This window comes from Centropristis striata, chromosome 17 (genome assembly GCF_030273125.1).
Source record: "Centropristis striata isolate RG_2023a ecotype Rhode Island chromosome 17, C.striata_1.0, whole genome shotgun sequence".
NCBI lineage: Eukaryota > Metazoa > Chordata > Actinopteri > Perciformes > Serranidae > Centropristis > Centropristis striata.
Window position 1 is genome coordinate 10,062,271 of NC_081533.1, and position 23,213 is coordinate 10,085,483.

Here is a 23,213-nt window from a genome sequence, read left to right on the forward strand (position 1 = left end):
CAACCATATTTATTTATTTAATATTTACACACCTAATTTACTGGGTTTAGTCTAAATTGAATTTGTGTAGTTTTAAACCCAAACAACTAATCTTAAACTAAATCTGATAGTTTTATTGGTACTGATAGTGCTGATAGTTTTTATTTATTGGTTTAAAACCAACAATTTAAAACTGAACTAGTTAAATTTAAAATTAAATCTGGTAATCTTATTGGGTTTAAAACACCCAAAAATCTAAAACTTAACCTAATAATCTTATTGGGTTAAAGCCAAATGAATTAAAAATAATGTTTTGGTTGATAATCGCTTAAAAAGCTTGAATATGCCAACTCTTTGTCACCATTTCAACCAAGACCATTTATTCCCTCTCAGATTTTTAAATGTAATAATAGTTTTTAAACCCTCTTGCAGTGTCACATAAGAAATTGGCTCGAGCGTCACATGTAGTCATAGGTGTGTATTGCACCAATTGAGTAAGTGAGACACCCTTTGGGAACAATAAAGACAACAACTCTCTGTGAGACGGAGGAAAAAAGACCTCACTAACATTTCAGGTTTTCTTGAGCACCACATGAACGCCCCACAGCTCACATAAGTGGAATTCCTGCTGATGCTGCAGTTTCTGAGTTACTCACCGGGCTGAAAGTGTCTCGACCCAGACTGCCTTTGCTGTTCAGGCTGCCGATCTCCGTCTGGGAGCTGGACTGAGACATTCCCTCAAAGAACGGCCTGAAAAACAAAGAGACAGAAGCATAAGAAATCAGTGTCTTGTATAAAGCATTTTTCACAGCATTGTGACTGTGATAGTTTGATAAACACAGCTGTTAATAATGAAATAAACCCTCTGAACCCCAACATCCTGCCGAGATAGAAACGGATGTTTTCTTTAAAAAGTCGCCAAAGATAGACCGTTTATCGTAGAAAGAAACTGTAAAAACAGGCATTATCGTCTGAAATTGAACTTTCAAACAGTCCTTGAATGGATCATAGGTAAAAAAAAAATGTCTCCATTAGAAAAAGTAACCAAAACGAAGCTTAAGATTGTGATATTTCTGTCAAAATCACTTTATTCTACATGAGCCATTTAAACCAAAAATAAAGCGTTTGTAATAACTAGATCCTGTTCAAAACCTCGACAGAACTGTGACAGAGAAGAAATAGAAACAGAAAGCATCTTATGAGTCTATCACATTTATTTATATCACCATCACCACCATCAAATAGTGCTATTTCAGGTGACATTTTGAGGGAAAATTGAGGCCAAGAAGACAAGAAAGGACTTAAAATATGTTTCAAAAATAAGTTTATCTGCTGCTCTTTGGCTGTTGGCTTTTTTTAAACCTTGCTCTTTTTGAAAGATCTTTTTGTGTTCTGAAGTTTTGGTTTATGGATTCACAGTTATCTGACCAAATTCCGGGTCACATAAACCTTAAATGAACTCCAATATGTGCCTGCAGTTAGCAGTTTTGGCCAACAGAGGGAGCTCTGAATTGTCGGTGCAGAACTGGGAGTCCTGGTCAAGTTTTTGTGTGATAAGTGGCGTCACCTTAGTTTAGGTTTGGGTGTGCTGAGGATGCTGTCGGTCTCCTCCATCTCCGGCCCGCTGTCGCTGGGGTTGTACATCTCCAGGCTGTCGTAGAGCTCGTCCAGGTCCTCCTCCACCTCCTGGATCTGCTCCCTGGACACGTGCTCCAGGCCAAAACCAACCTGGACCAGACACAAGTGAGGAGACGAGTGAGTGAGTGAGTGACAGACAGACACATGCACAGTTGAAGAAGAAGTTCTGTTCACAAATATAGAAATCAAGTGCCCTGCTCCCCTGAGGAGCAATAACCTCCCTGCAGAGGAGAGATATGTTGATACCAACAGCTTTACAGCTAGTTTTTCTGGTTGACATCAAAATATGTACCCACAGGGCTCAGCAGACGGCGAAAGTGAAAGAAGGGAGATGTTTACATGCCACAGTGACCTGTTTAAGTTATGTTATGTAAGTTTTAGATGAGTACTCGGTGTAGTAGAAACCACTGATGTGTTAATCTTGCTTTTCCTTTCTCTTGATACTGATACTGATGCCAAAACTCCAAAGAGCAACTACAGATCCACTACCAATGCATTTAACCCTCTGAAACTCTGAAACTTGTGTTTTCTCTAAAAGATCACCAAAAATACAGCATTTATCATAGAAAGAAACTGTAAAAACAGGCATTATTGTTGAAATTTGAGCTTTCTGACAGTCCTTGAACAGATCATAGGTTACAAAAGTTTCCATTAGAAAAAGTAACCAAAATGAAGCCTAAAATTGTGATATTTCCTTCAAAATGTCTTTATTCTACATGTCTCATTTAAAACGTTGCCAAAAATAAAGCGTTTGTAATAACTAGATCCTGTTAAAAAGATTAAATTCTGCTCCTCAGCGACACTATGAAGTCATCATTGATTCTGCTGAGACCAACGGTCACGTGACAAATATTCACTGAAAATCTGTTTACACAGATCTGAGAGGAGAGGACAGGAGAGGTTGTAAAAAATGTAAATAGTTGAAAATGTATAGCATGTAGAGACACAATTTTTGTTCAAAAATATTCATGACACTTGTGGGAACTTGGAAAAGTGTTGTATAAATAAATTCCATATTATTAGAATGAAAAAATAATAATCAATCAGAGAAATTCAACTTGCATTTTTTTCTTTTTTTATGATTTATGTTGTTATAACTGTGTTATTCTACACTAAAGACATGTTTGAGTTGTTCCCACTTCTAGCCATGATTGTGCTGATTCCATAGAGCTGCAGGACTTATGGATTTTATTTATGTTTTATATATTGCAGTGAAATATTAGGCCACAGTGAGTAAAATGTAAAAAGAGCAAAAGCGCCCTGAAACACCTTCAGTCCTGCCGGTGAAATAAAACACATATTTTATTACGTTTATTGTCAAACTCTCCTTTCGGCTCTTTTTGGTAAGTCCATCATCATTTTTGGATGGATTTGCAGTACAGGCATTTGATGCCAACGCTGGAACAGCAACCTTTTTTGCCATTTTTCCTTTTTTTTTGGCAGTCTCTCTGAAATGACCCATGACTGGTCAAAGTCTCTCCTCACAGCTCGATTTTCTGAAAAAGCCTAAAAAAAAACCCAGAGCGGAGGTGCAGAAGTCTAGTTTTCCCTCTAACTTGAATTACAATACACTGAAAGGTTTTTATGGATTTTTGTTTTCTAAGGACAGCGAAGAAAAACTGCCTCAGCTTTAAGAAAACACAAAGAACATAAATGATGATAAGGAATGCACATAAATAGGACAACAAAACAGAAGAAAAGCAACCACACAAATAAGATAACTCAGCTTCAGAGCAACACACACACACACACACACACAAACTCAGATGTGTCACATTCGGCAGAATCACATAAACACATTAAAAAACATTCCTGTTCTATTTTAATCAACAATGTTTTGAGTCTCAGTGGTTCTGCCACATCTCTCCCACACACTTCTCCGCATCTTCAAAGCCACAGCAGAAATACATGTTGACACATACACTCACACACACTCTGAGGCTCGCACATGAAGCGTGTGATATCAGGAGAGCAGAAGCCGGAGCACCCACCTCGTCTGTGACTTTAAACCTCTTCAGCAAGGCGACAAACTTCTGCTTGATGTTGGGTTGCTGCAGGAATGAAGAGAGGAGCAGTCAGGAGATGGATGTGTGTATCTGTGTGTGTGTGTGTGTGTGTGTGTGTGTGTGGTGGAGGGAAGAGATGACAGGAGCCTTTTCACGCTTCACGACTCAAAACAGCAGTAGTTAATGGATACACCGGCAGGACACATTTCTGCATTAAGTGTTTTCTGTGCAGTTATATTTCTGCATCTTGTGTACACTGGGTTAGCAAATAATAAATAAATATATCGGTATATTTAGGAGGATTAGTAATCTGGTTACTACAAACTGTCTTCGTACACTTTATTACAGTTTAATTTATCTATATCTTTCACATTGTAATAAAGTTTGGGCAAGCACCGTTCTTACTACACTCCACAGAGTTCTGGTTCTTCAGAAACGTTTTGTTGGGATAGCAACCCGATCTGAGTCACATGCCTCATCTGAACCAGGGTTATTATAGTTAACGAGAAATAACGAAAACTAGAATTGAAAAATAATTTTTGTTAACTGAAATAAAACTAAAAACAAGACTTAAAAAAAGGATAACTAACTGAAACTGTATTGTGTGGTTAAATTTTGTTTTCGTCTTTGTCAACGGTTTCATACATAATCCAGTGTTTCTATCTCTCTGTTTCTTCTGCTTTGGGTGCTTCAGGGAAAAGCCGAGTGAAATTACCGTAATGACACCGTGTTGGCTGTAAAGAGCAACTTCTTAGCTTTTAGAAAACATTTGAATTTTCCCAATGGCGTGAACCGTTTAGTTATTATGGTAAAAGTGTCGCTGGCGCAGCATTGGATGTTGTGCTTTCACTGTGTGCAAGTGAAAGTCTTCAATTCTGACATGATATTACAAATCACATTTTTTTTGCGGTGGCGCTGAAAATCCAGCAACGGCAGCGCACCGCCGCAGAATACATCTAGGGTAAACACTATATAATCCTTTTTGGTTTTTATGTATTTATTTAGCTCCGACCAAACAGCTGCTGGTTAGTCAACATGCAGGATCGCATTCGTAAATATGTTTATTGAGACTGGGATGTCTACACTCGAACGAAAATTCAAAAGAGTTATTAACGTTATTGGGGCTAAGATTGATAAACCAAAGGAAATAAAGGCAACAGTTATTATGACCTCTCTGAATCTCGCACCCAACACATAGCCCATTACAAAAAAACTAAAACTAATAAAAACTAAACTAAAACTAGCAAACTCACTCTTAAAACAAATTAAAACTAACTGAATTTGAAAACAAAAACTCACAACGAAATTAAAACTAATGAAAAATCCAAAACCATAACCTTGATCTGTAGATCTTTTTCAGAAACTTCAGATACTTGCTGTTCATGACATCAATATCTCTCAAATATGTGTTTTTATTCATAAGGTATATTTAGATCATGAAAACTTTCCAGAGCACTTAAGACTTATTTTAAATTTAATTCTCAGGTTCACTCTTATCCAACGCGTCAATCTTTAGATCTTAATCCTCCAAGATTTCTTACATGCAGAGGTCAATTTGTTCTTAAATTTAGGGGCATCAAATTATGGAATACCTTTTCCCATCTGGCAAAGAACTCCATCTCTATAAAATGTTTCAAAAGACGTCTAAAAGCCCATTTAACTGCTGTTTTAACATTTTAATTCAGACACAAATACACTTTTATATCATGTTCATATTTTTGTTTTTATATAGTTATTTTTATTATTATCATTAGAACTTGTTGTTGATGTTATACATATGTTTTTTTCTATTATCAGTTTGGTATAACTTTATTTTTAACTATGACATTTTAGGTGGAGGCTTCAAATAAGCCCATCTGTTTTTTTCTCTCCCTGTTCTTTACACTATTTGTTATCTTTGTCATTTTATGTAATTCTAACTGTGCAAATAAATAAACCTAAACCTTATCAAACTGGAACATGTGAGAGCGTGCACGTTTATCGAGGCTGTCAAGGCGCCGCCTCTCATCGCAGGGTTGTTTATTTATTTAACAGGCTGAAAAAAATGAAGGTACAGGGCATGAACAGTTTATTAAGAGTGACTCGGGAGCTCGGGGTTGTCTTTAAATGTGCTTTTGTTTTGAAAAGATCTGAAAATGTGACTGGCAGCTCGACTGTATTGTTCTATAAAAGGCAGCGGATCTTCAGCTGCATGAATTATTTTTGGCCCACATTTTTTCAGCGTTCAGGTTGACCTTTTAAAGGTGCAGTGTGTGGGATTTAGGCGGCTCTATTAGCAGAAATGGGATATAAATATACATTTCTCTGTCAGGTGATCTCTCCTCACTTTAGACATTCATCCTGATCGCATTAACAGCAGCAAAGCAAAACCATATTACTCAACTGGAAAGACACAACTAAATCAAATTAAATAAACACCAATTATAGAACTTTACCTCTTCATTTTAAAACAGTTCATCTGCATTTTATTTATTGGGAAATACCTTTAAAAGTACACTGTAATTAGCACTAACTTAATTGAAGATGTGTTTTTCTTAAAGATCGCCAAAAACAGACTGTAAAAAGACAAAGAAACTGTAAAAAACAGGCATTATTGTCGGAAACATCAACAATGGAGCATCAACAATGGATGCTCACGGACTCAGCATGTGAGAGGGATCAGCTGTTTTTTTCATGGGATTTGTTGACAGTAAGAAAAATGTAGACTGTTGCTTCATGGTCTTATCCTTAAAATAAGTTATAATACCTCCGAAACACAACATCCCGCCAACGAAATTTGAGCTTTCCGACAGTCCTTGAACGGATCATAGGTTTAGAAAGTTTCAGTTGGAAAAAGTAACCTAAATGAGGCTTCAAACTGTGATATTTCTGTCAAATTAATTTTATTCTACATGTCTCATTTAAAACATTGCCAAAAATAAATCGTTAAAACGAGATCCTGTTAAAAACATTAAATTCTGCTCCTCAGAGACACTGTGAAGCCATGATTGATTCTGCTGAGACGAACGGTCACGTGAAAATCTGTTTACACAGAGCTGAGAGGAGAGGACAGGACAGGAGAGGCTATAAAAATGTAAATAGTTCAATATGTATAGCAGATGGAGACACAATTTTATTTTCCAATATTCATGACAATTTTGGGCACTTGGAAAAAGGATAGTAGAGGTTCTACTGTAACGGCTTTTGAGCATGTGCTTACGTTCAACATGTGTTTGTTATTCAGCTCAAGCAGTGCAGAAATTATTATTTTGTGTGAGTGTGTGAGTGTGTGTGTGTGTGTGTGTGTGTGTGTGTGTGTGTGTGTGTGTGTGTGCGTGCTGTCCACAGGCGGTTGTGGTGGGGAGCAGCAGTGACAATCTCACCGAGACCTCCACAGGAGCGCTCCATTAATACCCCACTGAGACCCACTCCTGTTGCGACACACACACACACACACACACACACACACACACACACACACACACACACACACACACACACACACACACACACACACACACACACACACACACACACACACACACACACACACACAACAAATACACTGCTTTCCTTCTTTCAAATTGCAGGTCCACTCATTTTCATTCTTGCCATCAATTTTCTGTGTTAATCTGTGTTCCTTCTGAGTGTTTATGTGTGTGTGTGTGTGTGTGTGTGTGTGTGTGTGTGTGTCCATGCATGCCAGGAAGCTGTTAATGTTATTGCGGTCGCTTGTGGGGACCTGTCTTGATGTTTTCCTCAGGGAAAATTGGCCAGAATTACATGTATCAGAAGCAAGAGGGAGAAAATGGATTTATAGAAAAACTGACAACAGAAAACAGAGAGAGGGAGGGAAGAGGAGGGAGAAGGAGAGAGAGCGAGAGTGAGAGAGGAGCAGATAAGGAGGAGAGGTTGAATGAGGTGAGGCAAGAGGCCGGTGAGGGAGAATGTTGGAGAGTCCAGTCACATCAAATGTATTTGAAAGGGCTTTTTCATGAAGCAGGTACACCGCAAATTGCTATATAGAGAGAAAACAGACAGATAGAAGCAGAGAGAGAGAGAGAGAGAGAGAGAGAGAGAGAGAGAGAGAGAGAGAGAGAGAGAGAGAGAGAGAGAGAGAGAGAGAGAGAGAGAGAGAGAGAGAGAGAGAGAGAGAGAGAGGGAGAGAGGGATGTTCTTACTCTGGTGATGGCGGCATTGGAAGGGAGCTTGCGCCTCGGCTTCTTCTTCCTCACCTCCTCTTCTTCGTCAAATAGATACTAAGAGAGAGGGTGATTGAAAATGAGAAATGAGAGGAGTTAACCCTTTGAGCCCGAACAAGCTGTTTCAGGGTGATTTTTTTTGCTCGTTTTACATTTTACTTACCGTGGCCTTGTATTTCACTGCAATATATTAAATATACATAAAATCTAAAGTCCTGCAGCTCTATGGACTAAGCACAATCATGTGTGGGAACAACTCAAACATGTTTTCAGTGCAGAATAACACAGGTACAATGACAGAAATCATAAAAAAAGAAAACCCAAGTTGAATTTCTCTGATAATTTATTAAAAATTAAAAATTGGGATAAATTGGCATTTATATATAAAACTTTTATGTGTCATGATTATTGGAAAAAAAATAGTGTCTCCACATGCTATACATATTGAACTATTCACATTTTTAGCACCTCTCCTGTCCTCTCCCCTCAGATCTGTGTAAACAGATTTTCCGTGAATATTCTGTGAGGAGCAGAATTTAATGATTTTAACAGGATCTAGTTATTACAAACGTTTTATTTTTTGAGATGTTTTAAATGAGACATGTAGAATAAAGGGATTTTGACAGAAATATCACAATTTTAAGCTTTGTTCTGGTGACTTTTTCTAACTTTCATAACCTATGATTACATTACATGTCATTTAGCTGATGCTTTTGTTCAAAGTGACTTATAATAAGTGCATTCAACCTGAAGGTACTAGCCTTAGACCACAGGAATCAAGTTCATAACTTTTAAGAGCCAACTGTTATCGCTACAGGAGTGCTATACGTTAAAGAAGCATTTTTTTAAATTTTTTAAAATGTATTTATTTTTAGGTTTTTTAGGTGACCATAACTTAACCGAGGTATTGTTGGAAGAGATTGGTCTTCAGCCTGTGGTGGAAGATGTCCAGGCTGTCTGAGGTCCTGATGTCGGTGGGGAGCTCGTTCCAACATTTGGGAGCCAGGACAGAGAAAAGTCTGGAAGAGGTTTTGAGGGAAGTTGACCCACGCAGGGTGGGAGTCGCCAGCTGCTTGGCTGATGCAGAGCGGAGAGGACGGGCAGGGGTGTAGGGTTTGACAAGGTCCTGGATGTAAGTAGGACCTGAACCGTTAGCAGCAGAGTACGCCAGAGCTAGAGTCTTGAAGCGTATCCGCGCAGCCACCGGTAGCCAGTGGAGGGAACGGAGGAGGGGTGTTGTGTGTGAAAATTTGGGAAGATTGAAGACCAATCGAGCAGCTGCATTCTGGATGAGACCTGCCATGAGGGAGTTGCAGTAGTCCAGGCGTCAGATGACAAGCACCTGGACCAAGACCCAAGCACTTTCTGAGTGAGAAACGGGCGAATTCTTCTGATGTTATGCAGCAAGAATTGTCAGGATCTGGTAGTGGCGATAATGTTTGCATTGAGGGACAGTTGGTTGTCGAGAGTCACGCCAAGGTTTTTAGCAGTTTCTGTGGAGGCAACCACTGTGTTCTGGACAGTGATGTGGAGGTCAGTGGTGGGGGAGCCCTTCCCTGGGAGGTAGAGTAGCTCAGTTTTTCCCAGGTTGAGTTTGAGGTGGTGTGAGGACATCCACTGGGAGATGTCGGCCAGACATGCAGAGATACGTGCTGCTGCCTTTGTTTCTGACTGGGGGAATAAAAGGATTAGCTGGGTGTCCTCAGCATAGCTATGATAGGAGAAGCCATGCGAGTGGATGAGAGAGCCGAGGGATTTGGTGTATACCGAGAAAAGGAGCGGACCAAGGACAGAGCCTTGAGGGACCCCGGTGGTGAGTGGACAGGGTTCTGACACAGAACCCCTCCAAGTTACATGCAAGGTGCAGTCCGTTCAAGCGCTGTTGGAAAGCTCAAATTTCGCTGGCGGCATGTTGGGGTTCAGAGGGTTAACTCTGGGTTATTATAAATTATTTTAAGGATAAGACTAAGCAACAGTCTACATTTTTCTTACTGTCAACAAATCCCATAAACCAACCAGCTGACCCCTCTCACATGCTGAGCTTCCATTGTTGCACTTGGACACAGTTTCTATTTATTTAATCCATTTGACAAACAGCACACTGTCCGGCTGCTGCAGATAAGCACTCACTGCAGATGTAGTGCATCAATCCACAGCTTAAAATAGACGCTAATAAATGCACTATTTACTCTCATTTGACTAACGTTTGATAAGAACTACATCGCCCAGGAGAGTTAAGGACTCACTGAGCCTTGAATAAAAATAAAACTACGTGTTTAGGAGCAATGTTCAAAGACCTAGGCCTTATCCACACATACATTATATTAAAAGGTTTGTTTGTTTCTTTCCGGACTCTGGTCTGTTATAACTAGGGCTGGGCAATATGACAAAAAAAATCATGATATATTTTTTTCATTTCGTCTGATCTCGATTATTATTACAATTTTTATATTGTTTTTAAACTGTCCATTTTAAAAGAATCCGTACTGAAAACTAAAGAAACTAGATATTAGTTCAATGCTGTTCACTTGTTTATTGAACTAAGTTCCATTCAGTAATAACTTGTTTCTCTGTATGTTTTCATATGTCCCACACTCTTCTGAACGGACCATAGCCGATCCAACGCTATTGAATGCACCACACCTGTGTGTGAATTGCCGTGCTGTGAATAGTTTTCTCTTGATACAGCGGCGGATAGATTGTAATTTCCTTTGCTCTTCCCAACATTCACCTGTTCCTCCCTGGTTTATTGCTCCAAGTCATGGCTGACATCTATTTCTCTGCCCTCAGCTCCTCGATTAGAATAGAATAGAATATCTTGATTATCATTATCCCATGTACAACAAAATGAAGTGCATTCCTTGTCAGTGCTAGATTTAATATACAGTCATGGAAAAAACCATTGCTTTCTACATATAATGATAACAACAACAAAAAACTCAAGAGTGTAATTTAAGAGCTGATATCTAGCCATTTTCCCCGGTTTTCTTGATAATAACCTAAATCATTATCAAGAAAAAACATGGAAAATGTCAAGATATCAGCTCTTAAATTAAACTCTTATGAGCTTTTTTTTTTTTTGCTGTTATCATTATATTTGTCCAAACAAATGTACCTTTAGTTCTACCAGGCATTAAAATGAACCAAAAATTGAAGAAAACAAGGGTGGTCTATTAATTTTTTCCATGACTGTAAATAAATAAAAGCAAACATTAATAAATAATAGTAATATGTAAATATGTAAACATCCATGATATCTGCTACATACTGGAATATTAAGATGTTAAAAATAATATAAATATGTTTTAAATAAATTCATGGAAATTGTGCATGTTAAAAATATATAGAAAATATATAGAAAATAGACCATAAAACCGACATAATTACTTAGCTCCACGTTCAGTCTTTCTGTTTACTTCTCCGGCAACTTATAAACAGAAGTGGAGCAGGAAAAGGTGGACTCTGATTGGTTGTTGTCACGCACATTTCTGACATGTTTGATCGAGTAAATATGCTCACAGCTGATCACCGTAATCGACCTGAAATTATTTGGTGATCACTAATCTTGATAACATAATCGCCCAGGCCTCGAATAACCCACCTTAAAACAGGATGTTGGCTGTGATGTTTTGTTCATTAAAAATGTCTTGTCCAGCGTTTGGTTGGACTAACAGACACTCCAAGGAGTTGCTGCTCAGTTTTCTGAGGTAAGTAAAGAACATTTTGTTTTTTGTTTTGTTTTTTGCTAGCCAAAACTAACATCCCAGTTAATGCTAACATGAATTAGCAGCGGCTTCTCTCAGTCAGGTTGAGGTGTAGAGAGGCTGTAGTCAGTGATCAGGTCCCTCTCCTCCTCCACAGTCAAAATATGGTCTGCTCCCCGTATCGGAAACAAGATGGCAACACAAGATGGCGACGAGTGTAACGCTGAACTTGATGCCTCAAACAGGCCACAAACCAATGAGTGACGTCACAGTAACTACGTCCATTATTTATATAAACTCTATGATTAAAACCCCTGTAGTATCATCTGACCTCTCCTGGCTTATTAACCAGTCAAACTTCTTTTCATCAATACTGCCACGGTCCCAGATTTGCGCAATTATCTCAGTGGCTTTAATGTTATTATGGCCCCCAAAAAACCCTAATTATAAACCAGTCGTGGCCAATTTGCTCGCTTTGCCTTTATTCTTTCACATCTCACTGATTCAGTCCTTCCCTCCTCACCCCTCTCTCTCTCTCTCTCTCCCTCCGCTCTTCTTCCCTCCATCGCTCCTTTCAGCCTTTTCAATCCGACCTCCAAAGCCTTGTTGCTCCCTTCTTATCTCCCTTCGCTGTCTGTTTGCTCCTTTCAAGCTCTCCTCCAATCTGCTCGCACCAACGGGCGCCGATTCCCTCTCGCATCCTGCGCACCGTCACCCTCTTATAAGCCGAGGGAAAGAAGGTGACACAATAAATAACCACAAGCTTTCTGTCTGTGAGCTCGTCCCCCTTTTTCACTCAACCTCTGTGACAGGAACGAATGGAGATGGGAAAAAAAACATCGAGGCTATTCCCTTAAAGTGCGGAGGGCAGATTCTTTAAGGGAGTGCCATATACCCCATGTAAACACCCATGATATCTGCTCCATGCTGGAATAGTAGGATGTTATAAATAATATAAATATGTTTTAAATAAATTCATGGACATTGTCTGTATTAAAAATGTAAAAAACAACCTGAGGTTTTGCATTTTGATACTTCAAAAAGCTTTAAAAAAAATCATATAATCTCACAACCTGCTGGTAGGTTTGAAAAACATAATTATAATTTTTTTGTAATTGCCTAAATTACAAGGTTCATCATAGCTAGAAACTGTAAAAACAGAAATAATTATCTGATTTTTACATTTTTTAAATCATCCTGCAACAAAATTTGTGATGAATGCTTTTACCAGGAAAAATAATGAGCTAAAGCAAAAATATGCTTAAAATAGTGGTATGTATTAACAATCACCCAATTCTATTAGCCTTGTTTAAAAAATTGGCAAAAACAAAGCGTTTGTAATAACTAGATCCTGTTAAAAACATTAAATTCTGCTCCTCAGCGACACTGTGAAGCCATGATTGATTCTGCTGAGACGAACAGTCACGTGACAATAATTCACTGAAAATCTATTTACATTTTTACAGCCTCTCCTGTCCTCTCCTCTCAGCTCGGTGAAAATAATACAATATGTATAGCATGTGGAGAGACAATTTTATTTTTTCCAATATTTGTGACACTTGGAAAAGTGCTGTATATATAAATTCCATTTTATTCCAATTAAACTTTTTTTTTTTTTTAAATCACTAAATGTATCATTGACACAGAGCTGAGGGAAGAGGACAGGAGAGGTCGGACGTAAAGGCTGACAATATGTAAATAGTTAAATATGTATAGCATGTGGGCACTTGGAAAATTATATAAACCCCCCCCCCAAAAAAACATCTTAAAGATATCCAACTTGTTTTTTCTTTTTTTTAAAATGTGATTTTATGTCAACTTTCCTGGTTAACGGTAGAGAATAGACTGGCTTTTCAATACGACTACATTTTTCAGAAGCATTATCTATTCTTCTCAACCCTGTTTCTTATATAACCAAATTGTCAGATGTGATCAGGTTCATTCTCATTTGACGAGGTCAGCCGATAGTGGCCAGCTGATGTTACCATGTCCAAAATCAAATGCGTTAAAGAGGACAGTTATTTATCGTGCAATCAATCATTGGAATAATTGTCCACTGAATATAATTAAACTGAATAGCAAAATATCTTTCAAGTACCATTTGAGAATGCTCTATTTAAACTGTGAGTAGGGAATGGACTGTAATAATGTAATAATGAATGTAATACTTATGAATGTAATAACTTATTTTGAATAATTTCTGATGATGTCTACAATGTTTCATTGTTTTTAACTTTAACATTTTTATGTGGTTTATTTTTATTTATTTTTTGGAGCCCAGGCAGACTAGCTTGTCCCATTTTGGTGACATCTAATGGGGATCCTTTTAACAATAAACAATATGTGTGTTATACTGTAAAAAAAATATTTTTTTCTTCTTCTAACTATGATTGTGCTGTCTCCATAGAGCTGCAAGACTTCAAACTTGAGGTTACAGCGAGAACAAAATGTCCTGAAACTGACAAATATCAGAGACAATATTTGAAAAATTACCTTGATATTTAAGCAAAAGACCAACGAGGAAAACTATAGAGGCGCCAACAAATCGTAGCACCACAGCAGCCATTGTTCACACTTTACATTTATCCAAACTCACCTGTCCATGAATGGGGTCGTCGCTGCCTTCCTGTTCTGACGAGTAGCTCTCCTCCTCTTCCTCGGAGTAGTTGTCGATGTCTGGAGAGCGATCTGGAGAGACAGAGGACATATGAGGACAGAAAGACACAGAGAGAGAGAGAGAGAGAGAGAGAGAGAGAGAGAGAGGTGTGGTGGGTTGATGTGCTCACCAGACATCTTGGCTTTGGGCCCCTCGTGGTCGATGGGCTGGCTGGACAGGGAGTAGACTCTGATCTCAGCGACGGGCACCGAGGCGTCCTTCAGCTGGCTGTGGAGCCCCAGGATCTGGGCCCCCTCACTGGGGTGCTGCATCACCTGCACCGAGGACACACGGACAATGTTGGAGCGAGTGGCATTAAATCTGTTCTGTTTTTTTTCTGGTTTTATCCAGACATGGCAGTTACAAAAAGCACAAAGATACTGCCGTGCTCTGTCCGTGATGCTTTTGAACATTTAAAAATAGCACAAAGTACAAAAATAAAGAAATTAAATTGTCTAAATAGTGCCTTCAGGAGATTTTTTAAAATTATTTTTATAAAAAAAGTAGTAGTAAAATGTGAAATGCTATAATGGTAGGTTAAAAAAATTACGAAAACTTCAGAGATCAAACTCAAAATGATTGTAATTGTAAAATAAAAAAATAAAGAAATAAAAAAAAACCTTGGAAAAATAACTGAGAATCAAGAGGTACATTTCAGGGAAAATATATATATATTAATCACAAAATTGGTACTTTATGATCTCAGAGTATATTCTTTTTTCCTTTTTTTTTTGTTTGTCTCTATGAATTGATTCCCTTTGAGAGTACGAAAAATATGAAATTCTCTGAGATTAAACTCTTAATAGAAAATAAATTGGAAAAATATAGGGTGTTTTTGTCAAGGAACCACATAACTTAATTTTCTGAATTATTATTATTATTTTTTTAAATCACAAATTATTGAGTATTTTATAATCTCAGGGAATACCCAAATTGTTGTTTTTTAAAAATTATTTTTAAATTAATTATTTATTTATTTTTACAACTTTAATCTTGGAAGGTTTTTTTTCTAAATTGAATCCCTCCTCCACTGGCATTACCTTTTCTTATTTCTTTCCATTTATTTAAAACGTTTTATTTTTTATCTACAATGGCCATAATATGCAGTCATAAAATGCTGCCTTTTAAAACTGTGAATTTTTTTAAAATATCATTTTAACAAGAAAATACTAGACGGTACAGATGGTTTTGCAGTCTATTAGATAAGACACAGGTATCTATCCATATTTTCTAAAAAAAAATAACCCTGAATTTGTCCCAATGTGGTTTGAATTAAATCCTGTTATGCTACAAAAGCAAGTTCTCTTAGCTGAATGATAAAATATTGGCATGCAAATGGGACAATTTATGAAGGAAATACAGTCAGCTGCACAAACTTCTGCAAGAAAAATTCAGCAAAAAGAGACTTATTAAGGGAAGAATGAGAGACAGACTGAAATATAAGCTCTGTAGACGGAGAGAAATACACAGAGGCAGGTTTGACAGCAAGAGAAGAAATGAGGACAGACGTGCAGCAGATGTTGAGAGGAGGATAATAATGGAACAAAGAAGAAAAACACAGTCGGAAAAAGATAAATAAATCACCGACAGTGACGCAGAAAAACCTGAACATGCGAGGAATAAAAAAAAAACAAATTTCTCTGCAGCATCACGTCTCCTCAGTGTGTTTGTGTTGGTGCATCTCTCTGAGTGGCAGCCAGCCTCTCTCAGCAGTCTGGTCACACTCGGGGAGTTAATGAAGTCTGAGCGGCTTATTATGGAGACAGCCTGAGCCACACATTAAAGAGAGACATTACCGCTGTACAGCCGTCGCTTGGCTGAGGTTCAGCTAACCTGCTTCACAAGCTTCACATGCTGCTGCTGGTGGCTCGCTAAAGCTCCCTGCAGCTGCCAATTCTCACCATTTTTCCAGTCAGACAGACAATTATGCAAATCTGACGAGGCAAAACATAAAAGCAATATACATATTTAATGAGGAAAAACTGGCGTAATTGCCGATTCTCCCCCATGAAATCAACTGCATGTTCATCTTCTCAAACTCTCATTAAAAGGAGCCCACGGAGTTCAACTACTGCAGTGACAAGTGTAAATGCTCAGCAACATGCAGGGGATTCTTCCTAAAAACACGCAGATAATTACAGTGTTAAAATGCTTTTCGCTGCCCATTTCTGCACAGCGTTACCTGCTCCGCCTGGCAAATTAAATTTGATGCTGCAGAGTGAGCTCAAGTTGTGCAAATGGAAATGGGAAATGGAAAAAGATTACATGATTTTGCATAATTTAACGTCTGAACTAGAAGCCGTTTCACAGGATTTTTTTTGCTCTTTTTACACATTTTTTACTGTGGCCTTGTATTTCACTGCAATATATAAAATATGTATATAATCTATAAATCCTGCAGCTCTATGGACTCAGCACAATTATGGCTAGAAGTGGAAACAACTCAAAAATAACTGATAATAACTAATTTTTCAGATTTATATAAAACAATTTTTTGAATAATACATACAACATTTTTCCTAGTGCACACATGCTATACATGTTGAACTATTTACATTTTTTTAACCTTTAAGTCCAACTTCTCCTGTCCTCTCCCCTCAGCTCTGTGTAAATTATTAACTGAGTGGACTTGAAAGAGCACACTATATACTATTCACCGAACTTAATCGTATTTATTCTTCCGTTTCTTCCGTGTTTTTTTCGGTTGGCGACTCCTGTCCTCTCCTCTCAGCTCTGTGTAAACCGATCTTCAGTGAATATTCGTCACGTAACCATTCATCTCAGCAGAATCAATCATGGCTTCACAGTGTCTTTGACGAGCAGAATTTGATGTTTTTAACAGGATCTAGTTATTACAAACACTTTTGACGACTTTTTAAATGAGACATGTAGAATAAAGTGATTTTGACAGAAATATCACAATTTTAAGCTTGGTTTTGGTCACTTTATTTTACCAGAAATTTTGCTAACCAATGACACGTTCAAAAACTCTTTTTTTCTTTCTTTCAGTCTGAAAGTTTTGACAAGGATGCCTGTTTTTACAGATTCTTGCTATGATAAACGGTGCATTTTTGCCGACTTTTCAAAGAAAACAGACGTTTTTAATCCCTGTGAGATGATGAGGTTCAGAGGGATAAGGCAACACAAGGAATTATGGGAAACAAGGGCACACTCAAGTTCTTCTTTCAGATTCCAAAACGTGTGGCTGAGCTTTTGCAATTTTTTTATATTCTGCAAGAGCTCAACTTCATAAGCGAAGCCTTTGTGGTTCAGCAGTTCCTCCTCTCAGTACCTGCTGGGTCACTGGAAGCTGCACATCATATTAACAGAAGCAGCATCAAAATGACATTTCTCTGTGACTTCTGATGGGAATGTTTGAACTGAAAACCTGAGTGTGTCCCCTATAGCTTGTTATTTTTTTGACACACACGCAGCTCTGGGCAGAGTTCAGGCTTTTGTTGCGCTGGCAAAGGAAATGAGTTTGAACCTATCACGCGTGCGACTCTGCATTCGTGTCCTTTGCCCTCTGTGAAGCACAGCCTGTCTGCTGAAAGAGCCTCATGAATAAAATTTAACTTTATTTTACATGCAGAGGCAGCCTCATAAAGCCAGCGGGCATCACCAAAGGTTGGAGCAACACACTATTTTTGGGTTTTAAAAGCCTTTTTTAAAAAAAAGCAGTTTGGCTTCGAGTTCACAAGTATTTCTTTTCTCACATACTCCATCAGCTCACTCTACTGGTTTATTTTGCTTTAACCATCTATAGGTGTTTCCTCTAAATGGTCGCCAAAAATACACATGTTAATCGTAGAAAGAAACTTTAAAAACAGGCATTATCGTCAATATTTGAATTTTCTGAGGGACCTTGAGTGGATAATCGGTTATGAAAATGAAGCTTAAAGTTGTGATATTTCTGTCAGAATCACTCTATGTTACTACATGTTTAAAACCTCGCAAAACATAAAGTGTTTGCAAAAACTACATCCTGTTAAAAACATTAAATTCTGCTCCTCAGAGACACTGTGAAGCCATGATTGATTCTGCTGAGACAAACGGTCACGTGACAAATATTCACTGAAAATCTGTTTACACAGAGCTGAGAGGAGAGGACAGGAGAGGCTGGAAACATGTAAATACACATGGTATACATGTATTTTTCCCCCCCAATATTCATGATACTTGTGGGCACTTGGAAAAGTGTTGTATATATGAATTTCCATTTTATTCCAATTTTTTAAAAACAGAAATTCAACTTGTTTTTTTCTTTTTTTTATGATTTATGTCATTATAACTGCGTTATTCTGCACTAAATACATGTTTGAGTTGTTCCCCCTTCTAGCCATGATTGTGCTGATTCCATAGAGCTGCAAGACTTAGACTAGATTGTATATACATTTTATATATTGCAGTGAAATACAAGGACACAGTGAGTAAAATGTTGAAGAGCAGAAACACCCAGAAACAGTCCAGATTGTAAACATCCAGGAGACTGAACCTACCTCTTCATCAAGCCCATATTTATGTCCTTCACTGTCATTTTTTGTGGGTAGCCAGTTTGTTCAAGGTGTTTCAAACTGTAAACAATTCTGACTTCACGACTAAAAAGCTGCCAGACAGACGTTCATAAAGTCCAAGGAGCATCCATCCACACGTGTGCCCACGAGCACGCACACACGCCATAAATCTCACGCCTTTTATAAAAGGTTTCATATTGTGAGAGACAGAGCTTTTGGCAGAAGAGGCTCAAATTTAATTGCGAGTTTGATTTACGGCGACATTTATGGCGACCGAGAAAAGAACGCCGGGCCAAAGATCGAGATTCACGTTTTATTTTAAAGTGCACTCGCTTGGATTGAGTTTGGATGCCGGTTGAATGAAGGTCAAATAAAAGTTTTGCGGATGATATGGAAGAATATATTCATACTGTGGTTGTTATTAAGTTAGAAAACAATCTGGGAGACACTGAAGCAGAAGACAGTGGCTGCATGTTTAGGGAAATGAGGCTGTGACCGGTAGTTTGTTGGGTCAACGGCTCAGATCAGCTGGGACGTCTGTGTGGCTGCAGAGGACGCCACTCCGCTGACTCGACAACTTGCAGCTGATTCGCCTTAAAATATGCAACTTAACCTCCATCTACAGCTGCTGCTGTGGAGTCAGAGGGGCTGAGACAGAAAAAAGGAAAGAGGAGACTTTCCTCCACTTATCCTGCAGGAGTGCAGCTTTTTGATTCTTTTTTATTTGTTGGAACAGACTTGAAAAGTATGTTTTCGTTTAAAAATGCCAAAATTACAACATTTACTGTAAAAAAAGACCCTGTAAAAACAGGCATCATCAAGCTTAAAATGATGTATTATTTTGCTGGATTTTTCTTGTTTTTTTTCCAAGTCAACTGAAGGGTTGGTGGTTCAATCCCTGACCGTCGCAGCCTAAATGTCGAAGTATCCTTGAGCAAGATACTGAACCCCAAATTACTCCCGATGCTGCGTTCATCGGTGTGTGAATGAGTTCCCAATGGTGGCAGGTGGCACCGTTTAGGGTAGCCTCTGCCACCAGTATGAATGTGTGTGTGAACGGGTGAATGAGTGCAGTCTGTAGTGTAGAGCGCTTTGAGTGGTCGCAAAGTGACTAGAAAAGCGTTAAAGTGCAGGTCCATTTACCATAAATAAACTTTTCGATGATATTCTAATTTAGTGAGATGCACCTGTATATTGTCAACTGTGAAAATGCTGCTGATTTTTTCTTTTTTAGAGAGCAGAACTTTTAAAAGGTAAAAGTGCGATCCAGTGAAACAGAAGTAAATGAGAAAGTCTAAAGGGAGAAAGTAAACTCTTGTTGCCATGGTACCTCGGCCATGTTGATGAGCCCCAGCGCCAGGGTCTTGTAGCCCAGGATGGTCCGGTTCTTGTAGCGCTTCCGTCGCTGCAGCATGATCTGGAGCTTGTTGGCGTCCCTCTTCAGGAAGTGCGGGTACTGCGGGAAACATAACAAACACACATTAGTGAAAAAAGATGCACGGGAACCAGGCGGCAACCTCCATGTCTGAACAGGGAGGCAAACCAGGAAGTGCCTCAAGCTGCATTCTACCAAAAATTCCAGCAGGGGGCGCTGAGGGCGGCTGCAGAAGTATTTGGGTCCATTCATTTCAATACAAAATGAGAAAACTTCTCACTTGATTTATCACCTCAGAATTCTTTTTAGGACAACACTATGGTCTCAATCACTAGTAAAAAATCTTCGTCAAGACAATTTGATGTAAATAGTTCAAATAATGGCCCCAATTAGAAGAAAATAGAAGATAAAGAATCGTATGATTTGGGGCGTTAACGTTAACATGAATTAGCAGCAGCTTCTCTCAGTCAGGTTGAGGTGTAGAGAGGTGATCAGTGATCAGATCCCTCTCCTCCTCCACAGTCCAAATATGGTCTGCTCCCCGTATCGTAAGAAAAAAGATGGCGACGAGTGGAACGCTGAACTCGATGCTTCCAACGGGCCACAAACCAACGGGTGACTTAACGGTGACTACGTCCATTATTTATACAGTCTATGACGGGAACAGCTGACAGGTGGCCATGGACGTGTCAGACGGTAACACGACGATGTTTGTGTCCCGGGTCGTCAGAATCAGAATCAGGTCGATCGTTGCGCGAGGCGTTCACACTCGCTGACCTGAAGTGTCGCACCACTTAGTCACATCCTTACCATGACATAACCTGTCATTAAGGACCGGCAACTATAAATGGAGCGAAACCAACTCATGTGACAATGTTCAAAGCCATGAAATCATTCTGCAGCTCGGCTTTAATAGGCCTCGTCTCTGCAGTGCTGCTGCTGCTGCTGCTGCTGCTGCTGGAGAGAGTTAAATGTATAATGTATAATGTCTGGCTCGCTGCACTCGCTAAGATCCAGAGAGAGGAACACCCTGACCTTTTAGCAGCATTTAGAAACATGGAAATGGGAAAGGATGATTTGGAGCAGAAGAAACCCTGCTGGGACTGATATTAACCGTGCTGAAACCGGCCTGAATGCACAGAGGTAGTGGAGGTAAAGCGCTGGATGCGTGCTGATGAACCATGTTTACCACAGAAGCAACATTCTGCAGGTTTTTGAAAAGCTACTTAACACATTTTGATTTTGGATAAATACACCATTAGAGGCTTGAGACTAAAATGAAGTCCAAATTTGATATACAGTAAATATATCTATATATATCTATATATAGATAGATATATATATAGATATATATATAAAATGTCTATTTGCTGTTATTTCATGTCTCAACATAACAACAACAACAAAGAGACTAAGAGAATAACAGCAGTATATATATATATACATACATACATACATACATAGATACATATGTATATACATACACACACACATATATATATTTCCATTTTTCTCATGTATATGTATATGTGTGTGTGTGTGTGTGTGTGTGTGTGTATATATATATATATATATATATATATATATATATACTTATATATATATATATACATATACATACATACATACATACATATACATATATATATATATATATATATATACATGAGAAAAATGTAAAAAGAGCCAATAACGTCCTGAAACACCTTCAATCCTGCCAGGGGATCAATGCATATTTTATAACATTTAATGTCTCTTTTAGACACTTTTAATGAGTCCATCTTCTTTTTGGGTGGCTAGATTTTGAAAAACATATTTTATATACTGCAGTGAAATACGAAGCCACAGTGAGTGAAATGTAAAAAAAAAAGTGCATAAAACATCCTGAACCGGCTTCTTTTTGTTGATGTGGGCACAGCTATTGAAAAATCTAGTTGTCAAAAACTGCTGCTTCTGTCAGTTTCTGTTGGAAACCAGAACAGAGTCTTTGTTAGCTTGTGACTGACAGGCAGCTGACCCCGCTGGGTTTGTGTTTACCTGCAGGGAGAAGGTGAGCTGCAGGTCGGTCTCCGTCAGCCCCGCTGAGGACAGCAGGATCTCGTTGGAGCGCAGGATCCGCTTGGAGCCCTGAGTAGGCGACAGGAGACAAAAGAGAGAGAACGTCATGAGAGGAAGGGAAAAAAGATGGAGAGATTATTGTTAGCATGCCCCGGCTAACTCCAGCAGAGTCAAAACAATGAACTCTCATCAAACGCATGCAGCGAGGGCAGCGTGGGAGGGAAAGGAGGTGGAGGCGGAGGGAGGAAGTTGACTGATAGGAGGCAGCAGGGAGGAGAGGCTGAACAAGTGGCAGCAGCAGCGTGGAAAAAAGAATTAAACCCACTTGAAGTGAATTATGTGCCAGAAACAGCAGAGAATTTAGTAATTTTACTTAGATGGAGAAGAGTGAAAACAAGCCAAGGAGCGGAAACTGGGAGCAGAGCCATTAAAGGCATTAAAGGGGAATTTAAACATCTTTAATTGTATTATCTGTTACAGGATTACAAGGAATATGTTGGTTTTCTTCAATTATGGACAAATGGAGCGCAAAACACAGTAAAAACAAAATAACAGTATAAAGTCCGCCAGAAAAAGTTGCCTTACGCTTACTGTCAAACAACAGTAAACGAGTATGTTAGTTTACAGATGATTTCTTTAAAAATACAGATAACATACAATAACACCTGTATTTAAATTATTTTTTTTTATTTTTATTTTTTCATTAGTTGAATTAAGTTTTACTGTAATAAAACAGTAGTTGGCTAAATTTTACATTTAGCAATATGATGTGTATTTTTTGTAGTATAATTTTTAAAAAACAACACTTTAATATACACAATAAAACGGTAAGTGTGAATTTTTACAGGGTTTTTTTTTTTACATTGAATTAAAAGGTTCTGTAAAAAACAGAAAGTTGCCTTAATTCTACATTCAGTTCCCATTACATTAATTTACAATTTCAACTTTTATTTTATGGTTAATATTTGTAATTAAAGTAATTCACCTTTTTTGTAAATGTAGCGGGAAAAAACAAGAAAAACCCTGTAAAATAATACAGTAAATCCCTGGAAAATACATATATTTTAAGGGTGAAGAATGAAGTAATTACACTGAATATTAA

General features: G+C 38.3%; 1 protein-coding gene across 2 annotated transcripts in view; it reads right to left on the reverse strand.

The window, feature by feature from the left end:
* Positions 1–23,213, reverse strand: part of LOC131989600 (phosphofurin acidic cluster sorting protein 1-like) — a 100,060-nt gene that overhangs the window by 19,530 nt on the left and 57,317 nt on the right. For both annotated transcript variants that reach the window (XM_059354877.1, XM_059354876.1), the window contains exons 3-10: positions 22,091–22,180; positions 20,009–20,134; positions 14,295–14,439; positions 14,105–14,196; positions 7,784–7,861; positions 3,609–3,668; positions 1,547–1,707; positions 636–729 (exon numbers count right to left, since the gene is read on the reverse strand). In XM_059354877.1, the coding sequence (XP_059210860.1) occupies positions 636–729; positions 1,547–1,707; positions 3,609–3,668; positions 7,784–7,861; positions 14,105–14,196; positions 14,295–14,439; positions 20,009–20,134; positions 22,091–22,180 (846 nt within the window). The remainder of the gene's footprint in view (positions 1–635; positions 730–1,546; positions 1,708–3,608; positions 3,669–7,783; positions 7,862–14,104; positions 14,197–14,294; positions 14,440–20,008; positions 20,135–22,090; positions 22,181–23,213) is intronic.